The sequence below is a fragment of the Eucalyptus grandis genome, chromosome 4 (assembly GCF_016545825.1).
Source record: "Eucalyptus grandis isolate ANBG69807.140 chromosome 4, ASM1654582v1, whole genome shotgun sequence".
In the NCBI taxonomy this organism is placed as follows: Eukaryota; Viridiplantae; Streptophyta; class Magnoliopsida; order Myrtales; family Myrtaceae; genus Eucalyptus; species Eucalyptus grandis.
The window spans coordinates 10,927,644-10,943,491 of NC_052615.1; the positions used below are offsets into that span (position 1 = coordinate 10,927,644).

At 38.0% G+C, this 15,848-nt stretch overlaps 1 protein-coding gene across 6 annotated transcripts; it reads left to right on the forward strand.

The window, feature by feature from the left end:
- The first annotated feature begins 1,467 nt into the window (after positions 1-1,467).
- On the forward strand, positions 1,468-12,855 carry LOC104440930 (TMV resistance protein N-like). 6 transcript variants are annotated; one of them, XR_005550605.1, is made up of 9 exons: positions 1,468-2,050; positions 2,701-3,798; positions 3,940-4,221; positions 4,305-5,941; positions 6,832-7,200; positions 7,316-7,423; positions 9,688-10,476; positions 11,701-11,814; positions 12,598-12,855. XR_005550605.1 is itself a non-coding variant. In XM_039311647.1 (6 exons), exons 2-5 carry the CDS (start codon positions 3,046-3,048, stop codon positions 7,172-7,174), a joined length of 3,015 nt encoding a protein of 1,004 aa, XP_039167581.1. In that variant the 5' UTR covers positions 1,468-2,050; positions 2,701-3,045; the 3' UTR covers positions 7,175-7,200; positions 7,316-7,648. The 6 variants fall into 6 exon arrangements, 2 of the variants coding, with proteins under 2 accessions (XP_039167581.1, XP_039167582.1); XR_005550608.1 differs by having other exon boundaries at positions 9,798-10,476; XR_005550606.1 differs by lacking the exon at positions 12,598-12,855 and adding an exon at positions 12,139-12,358.
- The last annotated feature ends 2,993 nt before the right edge of the window (positions 12,856-15,848 follow it).

The following is a 15,848-nucleotide window of genomic DNA, read 5'->3' on the forward strand; positions in this document are numbered from 1 at the left end:
ATACAATTTTGGAATTTTTACCGTCATTTGAGGTAAATTTGTCACATGTGTACCAAATTTAAGATTTTTTATGATTAAAAAATAATTTTGAATAAATTTATCATATGTATATGAATTTAAGGTTTTTCAGAATATTAACCTTATAGAAAAAGTGGTGTTTGATTGGGTTTCTTTTGGTACTCACCGCACAATTATTTCCACGTGACGTGCCCTCATTCTTAGTCCTCAAAAAGTACAACTGTTCATTTCAGCATATTTGCTCATGATGCGTTGACGCGGCCTCTTCTTCTGTTAAGGACATAGGATGAGAGGGAGAGAGAACTTTTTGTCGGTCGCCTTATCTTAAATTCGTTTTATCACTTTTGCACGAATTGCTTATTTTGTTTGGAGAATTCATTACCTATTGTCCTTTTTCACGCACGGTATTTGATCATTGACATGTAAGTCTTTTAGCAAGTAATATTTACAAGTTACTATAACAGTTTTTTGAAAGTATCAACTCTTATTTGCACTTCAGAATTTACTAATTGTCTTCATAACCTACCAAGATTATCAAACTAATGTTGAAAATGCTTATATTAAAGTAAATAGTTTTGGAATCCAAACTAATCATCGCAGAGATAGCATAGATTGTTTTCTTCATCTCTATGTCCAATGGTCAACCTACATTAATCAGAACCAGAGCCTCGTTCAGTTGAAACAACTTTGACTATTGAAGCATTTTCATAGCTGAAAACATATAGGATATTGTTGAGAAGAAATATGTTGGTCCACAAGAAGATGCACAAGTAAAACATCTACAAGAGGATGCAAGGGATCATTGAATACCTTGAAAAAGGTACGGAACACATTTTAAGAAGAAATTCAAGTAAGGTTTGAGATATCTCGTAATATGCTCGGAATATCGCAAAATTAGATTAAAGAGGAGTGTTCAAATCACGATCCACTTTCCTAAAATAGGCAACCACATTTATTCCTTCTTCTCCGGCGCTATCAGGCACCTTGTGGGGCTTGGTTGCCTTGGGCGGTGGATATTTAATTAGTAAAAGAAATATCAGCCACCATCTTTGAAAGTGGCAGAAGATTCTTCCTTTAGAAAATAAAATTCTAACAGACTCAAACCCGAGGTCGCGCAACGCAAAATTGATATCAAGTACCTATAACGACGGAGTTTGCAAGGAAAGAGAAGAAAGATGAGAAAGAAAAATAGAAAAATAGAAAAATAAGAATATCCAATCTAGCTGAAATTTCAAATCATCAATGACGTGCAGAGCGAGCTACTTCCTTGTCATCTAGGAAACGCTGTGGTTTGATTGGTTTTCTTTTCCCATTGGCCGCTCAATTATTTCCTCATGACGTGGCCTCTTTCTCATCGACCAATAGTATTCGAGCTTATGGTCTTCGTGATAAAAAATGACTGACTGACTTCCTTGTTTCGGCCGCTTTCTCAACGACCCGTATTTCTTATTTCCTCTTGACGTGTTGACGCGGCCTCTTTCTCCATTGAGAACATCCGTCAGAGAGAAAGATCTGCTTAAACCGAGCAAACGGTTGCTATGGCGAGTTCAGATGCAGGAACATCATCTGGAAGTGAGTATCAAGTCTTCTTGAGCTTTAGAGGACCCGACACTCGCGTTGGATTCACTGACGTGCTCTTCCATAGCTTGGCCGATGTTGGAATTTGCGTCTTTCGAGATGACGAAGAACTCCGTGTTGGTGAAAGGATTGATGGATCGCTTCTGCGAGCGATCGACAACTCTCAAATCTACATACCCGTCTTCTCTAGGACGTACGCTTCAAGCCAATGGTGCCTCCGTGAGCTTGCGCAAATCGTGGCAAACACCTTGAAATCAGAAGGTAATAAAGAGATCCTACCTATTTTCTTTGATGTGGAACCTGATGATGTCAAGTTGAAAACTCCACTATATCACGATGCCATACTCAATTTGGAGAGTGAGAAGAAGTTGAGCAATGAGCAAGTCAATGTTTGGAGAGAGGCTCTCATGGAGGTTGATGCGATAAAGGGGTGGGAAGTGAAGAAGTACACAGGGTAAGTTAGCTACTATCAAGTCTTGTTTCTCTAATTTTCCTTAGCACTTAATCATAGATAGGAAAATTCCGGTAAGATAGAGGTGGGAGTTTTATTATGGTAACATTATGGTAACACGAAATGATGAACCTTTGCCACATCTGCAAAATGATGTGAAACTGCTTAACAAGGATATTAATAGATAGGTAGCTAAATTAATATTTTATCGTGGTCAGTGTGGGAGAAAAAAGCATAGGATAAAGAAACGCGCAATGCACATTCCTGTCTAATTATTTAATCCTTCAATACATTGAACATTTCTCCTCTTGAAGAGGCGATATTCAACTTTTATGGTTGGCGCTTGAACAAAATCATAACATGTCAATTCCAAATGCATAAATGTATATACATCCATTTTGCTATTCTCATGTTGGAATAAAGTCGAATTTCGGGTCATGACATGACGTGCAAGTTGCCAAGGGCCTAAAAGTATGTTTTGGAGTGGTGTCAATGTCCGATATGGACTTTTAGAATATCACTTCTAGATTTTTAGGGTTCGTTACTTATCGGATCATTGTGTAGCTTTTCTAGTTCTTGAATAACATCACTTCTTGCTTGGTAATCGTGATTTTGCATTTTTCACCTGGTAAAATGGGTTTTTATGGTCACAGCCACGGCGAGCTAATCAAATTGATAGTTGAAGAGGTCTTGAAAAAATTGAAGAAAAAACATAGATTGGTGACTGAGCATTTAGTTGGAATTGATGAGCAAGTACTGGCAGTAAGCAACTTATTAGACATCGACTCCGTTGGTACGAGACTCATTAAAATTTATGGCATGGGGGTATTGGTAAAACGACTCTAGCAAAGGTCGTTTTCAACCAACTCTCTTTTCATTTTGGAAAGTATTGTTGTTTCCTTGAAGATGTTCGAGCGAATTCATCAAAAACCGATGGCTTAGTTGACTTGCAAAAAAGATTACTATCTGAAATTGGCCATCCAAGGAGCATTAACGAAATGGATTCCGGAATGAAGAGCATTCAACAAGTACTTTGCAATAAGAGAGTTCTCATTGTACTTGATGACGTTGATAACAAAGAACAAGTGGAGAAATTAGTTGGAAACAGTGCTTTGCTTTCAGCATCTAGAATATTGATTACAACCAGAAATAAAGATGTTTTGCAAACCAATGGACCAAAGTATCAAATTTTAGAGTATGGAGTGGAGGTTATGACTATCGATCATGCACTTGAGCTTTTCAGTAGGCATGCGTTTAACAGAAACTTTCCTTCGGGTGATTACAAAGATCTTTCAAAGGAAATCGTATTTACCACTGGGAGACTTCCATTGGCACTTGAAGTAATTGGTTCGTTCCTCTATCACAAACCGCAAGAAATATGGCAAGAGACATTGGACAAATTAAGTAAAGCACCTCACGAGGATGTTTTTGGAAAGCTAAAGATCAGCTATGATGCCTTAAGTTTTGAGCAACAACAAATTTTCCTTGATATTGCATGCTTTTTTATTGGTGAAGATAAGACAAATGCAATGTACATGTGGAACGATTGTGATTTTCTTCCAAATACTGGAGTTGTTGTCCTCATTAGCATGTCTTTGGTAAAGATTGTGGAGAACAATAAATTTTGGATGCACGATCAACTCAGAGATCTTGGAAGAAGAATTGTTTATTTGGAAAATCGAATGAATCTTAAAGGGCGGAGCAGGATATGGAATCAAAAGGAGGCTTTTGATGCCACAAGAACAAAGGAGGTAAAGCCCTCCTAGAACCAACCATTTTTTGACAAAAAAATTCCTCTTTATTGAATTAGGATGCTTTCTCTCTCTCTCTATAATCCTTTTCCTGAATGAAATAGAATATCGATATCACTCATTTACTATTCTCATTTGTAGATAAGCAAGAAGGTTCAAGCACTAAATCTTGACATTTCCACGCGAAGTTCCCAGGATGTTGTTGTTCAAAGTAAAGAGATTGGAAGATTTAAACATCTAAGATTCCTTAAATTATCTAGTTTAACCCTTGTTGGCGACACAATGAATCATCTTGCCAAAGTGAGTTGGATTTCTTTAAGGAGTATCTATAAATGGACTAACATGTACCTAAACAAGGTAGTGGTTCTTGAACTTTCAGCAGTTGAGTTCTTGGATGATTCAAGATTACAAGATTTAATTAAGGTGTATTTCTATTCCATTTTTTTTTTTTATTTAGAAAGTAATACTTGATTCTTCATCTATTGAATATTCGTTCATTTTGATAGATGGCAAGTCAACTAAAAGTTCTTTCTCTTGAAAAATGTGGCAACTTAACCCGAACACCAGACTTCTCCGAATGCCTGAATTTAGAGAGGCTTACTTTCCGATCTTGTTTCGAATTGAGGGAAATTGACAGCTCTATTGGGAAATTAAAATGTCTCATTAACTTGAAGATTGAACATTGCTCTTCTCTTGAACATTTGCTTGAAGAAATCGGGGATCTAGTGAAACTACAATACTTTTTTGTCGAAGATACTAAAGTGAATAAACTCCCAGATTCCATATGGAAGTTGAAATCATTACGTGAGGTGTGCTTTCGGGGACGATGGATTCAATATTCAGGAAATTTGTGGGGCTTACCTAGTGCAAGTGGGCTGCTTGAAAAGTTGGAAGTGCTTAAAATCAGCGATTGCGATCTAAAAGATCTTCCTTCTACAATCGGAAATTTGCACTCTCTAAGAATCTTGGATCTATCATTTACTCACATTAGTGAAATTCCAAAGACCATTAGTATGCTTACTCGCCTACAAAGAATTAAGTTGCTCTACTGTTTTGAGATTCGAGAGTTGCCGACACTCCCAACAAGTTTAACTCATCTATTTGTGTCGTCTTCATCATTGCGGGTAGTCCCAGATCTCTCCAACTTGACTAATTTGGTTGAGTTGCATCTATTTAAATGGGGAAATGTAGGAGACAAACCTTGTACTGGTGGATTATGGTGGATTGGGAGGTTATCAAAATTGACCTTTTTAAGTGTTGGACTTGAAAAAGTCTCTATTCCATGGGGGACGGCTTCCCTTCCTTTGCTAAAACATCTTGATATATATCGATTGGACAAGCAAAATTTTCTGCCATTTTCCTTCTCTACACAAAGGCTAGGCCTTGATAATTTCAATTCAGCTGCATCACTCTCTCCGGGATTGAGAGATTTGACATTTTTATTTCTTGGTGATTCTCGAATGCAAGAATTTCAACTCGATGGGCTTCAACTTCCGCAACTAAAGGAGTTGCGTGTGCACAGCTGGGCACTCCTCAAGAGGTTGAGGCTATCAAGAATGAGGAAGCTGAGAGAAGTCATGGTGAGCTGGTGTCCAAAGCTAGTTGAGATCCAATTGTCTTGGGTGTTCGAATCATTGGAGGCCTTGTCTATTGATGATTGTGTGTCCTTGGAAAGGCTAGTTTACGAGACTGCTAATGAATTGATTAGTTGTGAAGGGAAACTAATTTTTCCGTCAAGAGTCTTAAATAAGTTGCGGGCTCTCACACTGCGGAAATGCTTTAAGATACTCAATATTCAAGTTGTAGGTACGTCGGAATCGTGGGAAAAGATTAACCTTGACTGTTGTTGTTGTCTACAAAGTCTTGGTGGTTTGGCAAACATAAAGAACCTGAAGAGTTTGGATATCTGTAACTGCAATAGCCTACGGGTTGTTGAGGGTGTCGACGAGTTGGAGTTTCTGGGCCAATTAAATGTTTGTTACTGCCGCTCGTTGGAAAGGTTGATTGATGTATCAACCACGAAACTGCCAAGTGATTGCAGCATATGTATCGACGATTGCAAGAAACTACGAGGGGTTCGGAATCCATTCAGTGGTCCCGTGATGAATCTAGGGCTTCCATCCGATGCTATAAGCATTAGAAAGTGAGTCCGAATCATTCTTTCTTTTCCTTTTCGATTTTCTTAATCCAACTATCACAAACATGAATTTAGCTTTTAGGTAGATTTGTAATAATTGTGGGAATTAAAAAAAAATCAAACGAACATGAATTATATTTGGTCTTACTCATTTTAAAACTCACTTGTTAAAATGTTGTTTTGATTTCTGCTCGCGTTTTCTCATTTTCTTTTCTTTTTACTATATACGAGAAAATTCTATTTGTGCAGGGCTAGTTTTTATCATAAATGATTGGAAAAACTTTAAAGAAATATTTACACTAGCTTAGAGTCTCTAATAAAACTATTCATCTTAGTTATATGGAGTGAAATGTTCAGTTTAGCAAATTTTTTTTTATTTTATGTAATATACTCTTTTTTATTATCATTTCTTACTTAATATATTTATTGTGGAGATGAGTTTGGTGATTTATGATCTCTACGGTGAAGATGCAACGTTAAAAAGACTAGTGCAGTAATGATGGAGTTATTGTAATTTTTTGGTTGAAAGTATTATTGATGGAGTTGAGTGTTAATTGAATTTGTATATGGTTGGGGTCGGCCAATTAGGATGCGTGTTCCCAATAGCATCTACAAAATATTTTTGAAGATTTTTTATTCTAAAAAGGAACAATGAAAAATTTAATTGGTGGATGATATATTTCCATGTTAAAGCATAAGGATTGTTTCTTTCAACATTTGGGGTGTCAAAAAGGCCTGCGCCAACTTGACCCGACTCAGGCCAAACCTTTCTTCAGATATGGAGCCGGTGTTAGCCGACGGGTCGGCCCGTTTTTGGTACCGGCACCGCATGAGACTTTTGGCCCCCCATCCGGGCCATCTCCCTCTCACTCTTATTTTTCAACTCTAATTTTTAGCCCCGCCAGTCCACCACCAACACTGCCACCGTCGCCGCCAACCACCACCGTCGCTGTCGGCACCCAACCACCACCACTGTCGCCAAGAAGAGGAAAGGAAGCTCAGAGGGTTGCGAAGAGGAAAAGAAGAAGAGGGCCTAGAAGTGTGATTAGTTCCAGTGCGGTCGGTTGTGTCTGTAGCTCGTCGTCACCCAACCACCACCGTCGCCGAGAAGAGGAAAGGAAGCTCAAGCGGTTGCGGAGAAGAGGAAAGGAAGAAGGGGGCTGGAAGTGTGATTGGTTCCAATGCAGCCGATTGTGTCCGCAGCTCGTCTTTGCCGACATTCGCCGTCGTTGGGCCTAGTTGGCCGATTCGCCATCAAAAACAAGGTGAGCCTCACTCCCCCATCCTGCGCTTGCTTGCTTCTAATACCATGTATTTACTTCTACGAACTTAAAATAGCTATTTTCGATGGGCGGGTACTTCCCGTTTTCGGCTTTGCAGGCAGGTGGCGATCGGCAGCATCATTCGGGCCTATCGTTTGCGTATTGGTTTTGGTTGGGTTTGGCGGTGTTCGAGTTGAACGAACCTTTGCGAGGCTACCAAATCGATGTTAGTGCCTTCGCGAATCTTCGGTTCATTTTCTCTTTCTGTCTTCTGTTTCTTGGGGGGGTTTGGTAGTGGTGGCAGGAGCCCTCTTTGGTCGTCAGATTAGATCTGGTCTACACTGCTAGTCCTTTTGCTGAAGTGGTTTTTCTGATCGATTCTCTAATGTACTGTTGTTGAAGTTTATTGCAAATCGATTTTGCTGGCTCTGTTGCTCCGGTATATTCTCCCCCCTGTTTCTCTCTATTGCTGATAGATTGCCACTTGTTGATAGGGGAAATTTGAAGGGTTTTGAGTACTTGTCCTTCTATCTATTACCCCTTAGAAAGAGAGAGAAGAATGGTAGATTACACGTGGTTAACCCAAATGGTTGTTTATGTGTCAACATATATTGTAAGTTGGGACAATGCCTTTCAAGTGTACCTAAGTTTACGGGAACCCTTTTCGATCTTGCAGTTTAATAATGCAATAGAATGGGTCACTTGGGGGCTTATGTACTTGTAGCATGTAAAATGGTTGAAGTACTAACTTTTAGTTCTGAATGCCGAGATCCTTCATCACGTAATCTCAATTTTTTAGTGCTTTGAAGTCTAGACTTGATATTACTTACTTTCAGTCTTTTAGGATACCTATTGCTTACTCATAGTCTGTCATACTATTTTATTTTAATTTTATGAAATTTAATCATTCCTATATAAATTAATTAACTTCATATGCATTATGTCATAGTGAACTTTTGAGACTTTTAGTTTAATATTGTCAAAGAGAGATATCTGAAATGAGTACTTTTATTGTCACGGGAAGAAGGATGAGATCTACAGTGTGGGAACTCTATAAATACACTCTTAATCAAGAAAAAGCTGAATGTATACATTGTGGGCCCTTATTGGTTATGCTAGTGGTCAAGGGACCAAACGTCATCTAGCTAGATGCAAGCAATGTCCATACGCAAACATCAAGAAAAAGCAATAGAGTGCATCGGGTCAGCTTTTGGGGTCAGTAGTTCTTCTAGTCTATGGAAATTTGACCAAGAATCTAGTGGAAAAGAATTAGCAATTATATTTGTTCTTGATGAATTGCCTTTCAAGTTGGTAGAGCATGAGGGTTTTCGGCGATTTGTTAATAAAATCCAACCAAACTGCATAATCCCCTCAAGTAACACTTTGAGGCATAATTGTTATGATTTATACAAGGAAGAAAAAAGTAAATTGAAGAAATATTTAATTGAGACATCTCCTAGAGTATGTCTTACAATCGAACACTTGGACCTCGTGTTTTATCTTTATCCACTTGAGCTTTTGCAATTGTGCTTTGGAATTTCAAAGATCATGAGCTTACCCAATTTGTACTGGCTGTTTGAGAACCTCATTGGAACAAAATCGGATCGTGCAATTTCTCCTTTTTGGCCAATGCTGAGTTTGATTTATTAGGACACTTGTTATGCTATTTAGATATAGTAGAACTAACCAATATCGGGACATATGCATGGGTTGATAATTGTTAATGTTCAGAGCTAAGCTTGTGCTAAAGTTTATACGTAAGCAATGTAATCCACAACCAAGTTGAGTGGGAACCCAAAAAAAAAAGAAAAAAAAAAGAAGAAGAAAGAACCCAAAAACCTGACTCGGTCTGACCCAACCGGGTTTTTTTGTTTAGGGTCTTATGTGTTTTGGGGTGGGTCGGATCGGGTCAGAGTGTGCCCCTTATAATTGGGGCAGGGTCGCATAACATCAAAATCCGACCCGACCCGACCTGACCCATTGACATTCCTATTTCTACGTACTTGAACACTGGTCAAGGAAGCATATGCATGGTGTAAAACAAACAAAAAATGGGAAGATTCCCAATGCTCATCTTCCCAACCTTTTTGGAACGACTAGCAAATTATGAGATGATTTGGTCTGCTTACCAAGAAAAAGTTATAATTATGGTTTGGTGGTACTACAATCATCATTTGATACCAAAAATTAAAGCAACCTCTTTTTTTTATATTTTTATTAGTATTTTCTTTTTAATATTCAGTGACATATCTTTTTCATTGATTATTTTTTTCCTTCCGTTTTCCATATAATGAAAAAGCAAAAAGCATGTATCTTTTTCAATCTCAACAAATTCCATTAAAACCTATATAAATAGATAGAAACTATTCTAGAGTCTTGGAAAGACACTATATAGATTAAACACGGTGCTTGATTTGATTGCGTAATTTTAATCATTTCATTCCTCTTTTGAAACTTTCATGAAAGATTGGTTGTGATTTTATTTTTCAGGAAACATGCTTCGATTGGACCTAAACTTGTTTTGGAAGGCTTGGAGTCGAGTGATGATTGTTAGCACGCAGGGACTGACAAGCATTTTATATCAACATTTTGGGTGACAGGACTCTCTCAAGTCTCGACACTTCTTGCAGTTGCACTTGCTTACCCCGTGAATTCTTGAACTTTTTGTTCATGGTGGCGGTCGAAGACACCTGGTCGACTCGTTGTGGCTGCTGAGTCCGGTTGGTGTCGCAACCGAGTGGAATTGAAGAAGCCGGTCTCTTTGACGCCTCTTGACTCATTAGGGCCATGCTGCATTTCCAGTTTTCGCCATCGCCATTTCTATTTCCCACGCTTGTTTCAGTTCTCTTTGCTCTTCTTCCTGTGGGTCTCTTCCTGTCTGCGATTTGCTTGACCAGAATTCCATGGACAAGATAGAATGGTTTGTTGGGGTTCTAAGTCGTTTCTTTAATTATGGATTGCTTTTTAGCTGTCACAACTGTTTTTGGAACGAGATTATTACGGAGCAATGCAGGGCAAGGACTTCGTCTTCACTCTGTCTAACGGCCTGAGGCAGAGGATCTTATCATTCCATGGTTTATTGGATTTGATATTGGAATGAGAATTTAAATTTCTTTTGCGATCCTGACTTTATTCTCTCAACGGTGAAGAGTCTGAATGTCTGCTAAGAATGACTGACTTCAAATACCAGATTACCAGGACATCAAGTTAGGATGCAGGGGAGACCTCATCATTTTCAAGCTAGATATATGAATTACCCCCGTGGCTGATTAAAGAGAGGTACTCTTCTTCACTTCAACATTTCTGAACCTTGGATACTTATAAGATTCCTCCTTAAATCAGTTACTTCAGGATTGATGTGTATCTTTTCAATTGGTTTTGACAATTCATTCAAATTGCCCGTCTTGGATGGATAACTGCAAAAGTTTAGTACAAACAGATTAAGCATTTGCAGAATAATGCTGCATCAAAGGCCTAATCCAATGCATGAAATCTACTAGTTATAGCCAGGAATGTCTCTAAGACGGGATAGGACATGACATGAACAGCATCATACATAGAACAGATACGACATGACATTGATACATCTTTTCTATAATCATAAGTTATTTCGGCCTTATAAGTGACTATTGTCTCAAAGATTATCACTCTCCCATTTCATTCGACTCAAAAGGTTCAACTCAAACATGAATATCTCCAGGCTTGTTGTCTTCTAGTAGCTGATCTAGTCATATGTTACCAGAGACAAAGATGTCAATATCCTCTTTAAAGCGTACTATGGTGAATTTAATTAAGCTTTTCTGGAAAGTTATAATGGAAGAACTTAGACTTAAGATACAATTGCAAGTAAAAGTTAGTAGTTTCAGCTGAAATGCTATCATTTCACCAACGGCAAGAAAATGACTGCGAACATTGGAAGATTTTTCACTTATGTAAACATATGCAACTGGGAGAGTGTCCGATGTCTCAATACAAACTACGACATACAATCGAACAGAAAATATCTCCTTTTACCCCAGTTGGAAGTCCATTGGATAGCAAAAGAGTGATAACCAGAGGACCTTTATATGGGAAGGAGGTAATATTTTTCCTTTTTTTTTCCTCTGTAATTGAACATGATCAATGATAGGATTATCCTCACAGTCAGGAATTGTCTCAGGAAGACGAGATCTTGAGCCCCAGTGCTCGTTTATCTCTAAATATCATCCTTTGCTTCCTATAACCTTCTTTCCACTTTGTTCTCCCTCAGTCATGGGTGAATCAAGATTAAAGCCATCCAACCTGGAAAGCCTAAATGACTGCCAAGATTCTAAATTGTAATTGCGATTCAAGTTTGACCACCAAAAAAAAAAAAAAATTCACTAGTCAAGACATTTGTTTCAAATGTTTCCCTTCAGTCAAAAATATAATCTTATGTATCGAAGAATAATCCCATATGGATGCATTTTGAAGCTGTCTTGCTCATTAGACAAAGAAAAGCTTTAATGGAATTTCCTTCACCAGGTGATTCTGCTTCATTTCAGTCCTCGTTGTTTGAAGATTTCTTAGATGGGAGGAAAAATCAAGATCTGGCACGTCCACTTTGAACAATGACAACTTGTCATAATCAGCATCCAGGTAAAATCGACATGACTGAAATAGGTTTTTTCATATTTAATCCACAGAAAGCTGAGATATAACCCTCTCTCATAATAATGGAGCTTGCAAACAAGCATTCATGCATCTTCAGTGTCATCCATCATTCGGATGATATTTGAAGTGATGGGATGTATGTAAAAACATGGCTCACTTAATCACCACGGGCATTATTCTCCACAAAGAAGTAATTGTATGGGGAATATACGTAATCAACACTAGTTTGAAGATAAGAATATCCAAGTTAGATTCCACATCCATACTAGTTTACTATCTAACAACATATACTTTAATTTTCACTTACAGTTTATTAAAGTCAAATTCCTTCATCTTGCCTTTGCCAACTATATCAAAGCTAAAATCTATTGTGTCATCTACTGCCATGGACGACGACCTCAGGAGAAAAGGAACTCCAGTCCAAATTCAGCATCTGTTGATTTATGACCAACATATCAGATTGTCATATGATATGGCCAGAAATATGTATAAACAATCTTCCTTTTAAAATTAAGAACACTTTGATTTGATTTTCGAGTACATACAAGGCATGCTGCACTAATTTTTACCGTGACATCCAAAAGAGCAATTAGGCAGGCCATATTAAATTAACAATAATGTCCTAAACAAATTAATTAGAGAGCTATGAATTCTTGTGGTACCATCCCACATCTGAAATGAACTGACTGAATTATTAGATTTGTCAAGCTTACGGAGTACCTAGTAATGATTTATCCTCTTCCTAATTAACCACTGCAATTTCCTTAGGTGATTCTGCCATCTGCAAGGGAAATAGTGAGGATAGCATAAGAGAAAGGAGAATCCCAATGGCCCCGGAATTTTCTAAAGAAAGGGGAAAACAAAATTGGGAACCCCTTTGAGTTGGCTATAGTACACAGAACCTCCTCTTTTCGTGAAGACAACATCTCTTTGTCAAAACATTGCAGCTATAACATTCTTGCACTTATCTCTTTTGCAAAAGCATATGTGAACTAGCCTTTAAGGGACCTCAGCCAGTCTATTAAAGTTAAGAGCCCAAAAGTTGACATATAAACAGTTCATACAGGAGCAGCACTTACCAACACAACGTCGTCAGGGGGAGAGTCGCAAGCTTTAAATTTAAGATTGAGCGACCAAAAACACAAACATTTATGTGCCATGGTCATATGTTTCTGAAGATTCACTTCTCATCAATCCATAAATGCAAATGTAAAGTATCTTCAATTTGACAGCAGCAATTAAATGGCCATCTAACCACCCCGACAATAGCGACGATCATTTCAAGATTTCTCTGTCTTGATTCAAGTGGGACATTAGTCTCTCATACTTCTAATAAGAAATGTCTGAAGAGGTTCAACTATACTGCAAGGGGATCCACTATAGCTATTGCAAAAGATGAAATTGATGTATTGAACAGTTCATAGAGGGGCAAAGCGGAGGGCTAATCCAATATAATCTATGCCAAGCAAAGAGCAAAGATGCTAATTTAACATGAGAAATGATAGCATTGAGCTTTAGCAATAAACTAAGGACCGTTTTATTACAGCCTGAAAAAACATAGGTCCTATCACATTCAGATCATCCACTTTCCACCACAATTAAATTCAATTACAATGAATGACTTGTAAAAATAGATATCAGAACAGCTTCTTATGATGTCAACTTTTCTTGGAAAAGAGATGCAGTGAAATAGCATACTCTGTGTAAAATCTGTGCCCTGAGTAGTGAAAATTTACTAGTCATACCTCAGAAGTTCAGACAGTGAGCTAGAAAATGCTGTAAGTCATAGTGGTTTTGTTTACACAAGCGTTTACATTACGGTGAAACTGCAAGGGGCTATAGACTTCCAGCAATGGGCTTATAGCAATTCTGAATATAAATTTACATATAAGCTTGTTTCATAGGAAACTACACGACGCAATTTCGGATGTCAAATGCACCATAATACCCAGAGACATATTCAAGAGTAAACATAATAATTTAAAATATAGAAATTTTCACTTTGCCCAACCTACAAAATCATAGAAGATGCTCTCGAATGAACACGATAAAGCAAATCGACACAAATCACAAAGAGGGCATTCCTAAATCAAACTGACCCACTGTGATGGAGGATGGACGCGAAACGAACGTGACAATGAGAGACAAGGCATGACAAAGCGAAAGTCCATCGGAACTCTTCATTTTGCATCTCATCACATTCACCACCGCAAAACTTTGCGCCCTCACGAACGACCTCTGTTTTTAACACTACGAAACAAGCAGCAAACATCTATATCTCAGAGCTGCGAGCAACGAAGACGCAACGGAACTCCTAAGAAGCCCCATAACCGAAGGACATCGATCGACAGATTGAAAAAGCTCAAGATCAATGCGCAGGTCAACACAGAATGAATTACTAGACTGAGACAAGCATAGGATCCACGGGTACCTTACTTGCCATTGTGACAGCAGGCATGCTCGAGCGAGGGAGAGAGATCACCTGCATTCAAGTCGAGAATCGATGCTGAACTGAGACGAAACGTGAATGGAAATGGAGATCACTTTCCCCGGACGAGAGAGCAGCGAACTGGTTTTCTGAGGTTTTGAATGGCAACCGTATATATAGAGTAGCTTCGAATAAATTTCCGATTTTGCCCCTTCGGTGGGGATCATTTTTCACGAAGTTGCCCCCGATAATGCTCTAATATGTCTCAAATAGGCCTCTCGATTAAGTCTTGCATGGGCCTGATCCTTTTGATCCAAACAAATATTGGTCGTTGTCACGTGGGCCCACATTGGCGCGAACATGATCAAAGGCCCTGACAGAATTGAGACACGTGGACACGGGAGTTGTTTGTCATTCGTTAATCAAATTTTGGATCCAAACGAGTCTTTATTTTTGCAACAACTCTAAATTTGAAAAGACAAATGTCGATTGTATGGTTAATGTAGTACCAATGAGTAATCATGTTATCTAGGCAATTTGAATTTATGGGTCTCAATTAACTTTAACATTTGAGTTTTGAAATTATCAATTTACTTTTGAACAATTTCTTCACTTGTCAACGTATAATACATGCAATTGTTAGAAAAAATTCATTTTAGAAAATAGGAGTAGTCACCTATTAGTCACCATGTATCTGAATAAGAGAGTATTTGCCGGGGAAAGAAAAGTTGCATTCATCATCTTTATTTGAGATAAGAAACCAAATATTATTTATCTTTGGAATGTATTTGAGAATCTCATCTTGTATAATTTAAACAGAAGTTCCAAATATTGCTTTGATTGCAAGGCAACATGGATTAAGAATCAAGAGTTAATCAACTTCGCAATTTCACACTTGAAATAATTGAAGGTAGTTTGAATTACACATGAATGTAGTATCTTGAAGGATTGCTTCAATTACATGTAAAGTTGACATTTATCTTCTTAATCGAGGGCCACGTAGCACATCATCCAACCAATTGCAAGTTGACATGTGACATAATGAATATTCAGGAACTACTAAAATGCACATGATTATGAATTAAATTAGCAATATAGACCATAGAAAATGCATGAAAAGTATAAACTTGAAGAATTATTGTAGAATCCAAACAGATTTTGACTGTCCATTACCTTGGATACTATACTTGGAAACCACATGGTCAAATAACCTTGATGGATTCGAGATATGTAGACTCAGGTCTAGGCAAGCATTTATCCTCACATTGATAAAATGTGTGTTGAACTCGTCATTGCTTTTCAAGCCCATATCACATGCCCATTGTCCCACCAAGGAGAGAACACTTTTGTCTGAGAGTAACTTAAAGTGGTTTGAGTAGGAATTAAAGAAACTCACAAGAAAATTTACGTCTTATCATTATATAAAGGAGGATTTGTTAAAGTTGTGTTGTATTACATTTGCTCCACCTCTTCACTATTGGAACAATGATTTTAACGTCCCAGTAAAGCATTAACTGTTTGCTGAGCAAGCCCATCACCGCAGCTTCAGTAGATACGACCAAGCCGACAATTCACCTTAACCCAAGCTTGT

Bases quoted from the DNA above. Each gene is read 5' to 3' on its own strand.
- LOC104440930 (XM_039311647.1), top strand. From the start codon at position 3,046: ATGGATTCCGGAATGAAGAGCATTCAACAAGTACTTTGCAATAAGAGA. The intron at 3,799-3,939 runs GTAAAGCCCTCC...TCTCATTTGTAG, and splicing joins ATGCCACAAGAACAAAGGAG to ATAAGCAAGAAGGTTCAAGC. The intron at 4,222-4,304 runs GTGTATTTCTAT...TCATTTTGATAG, and splicing joins GATTACAAGATTTAATTAAG to ATGGCAAGTCAACTAAAAGT.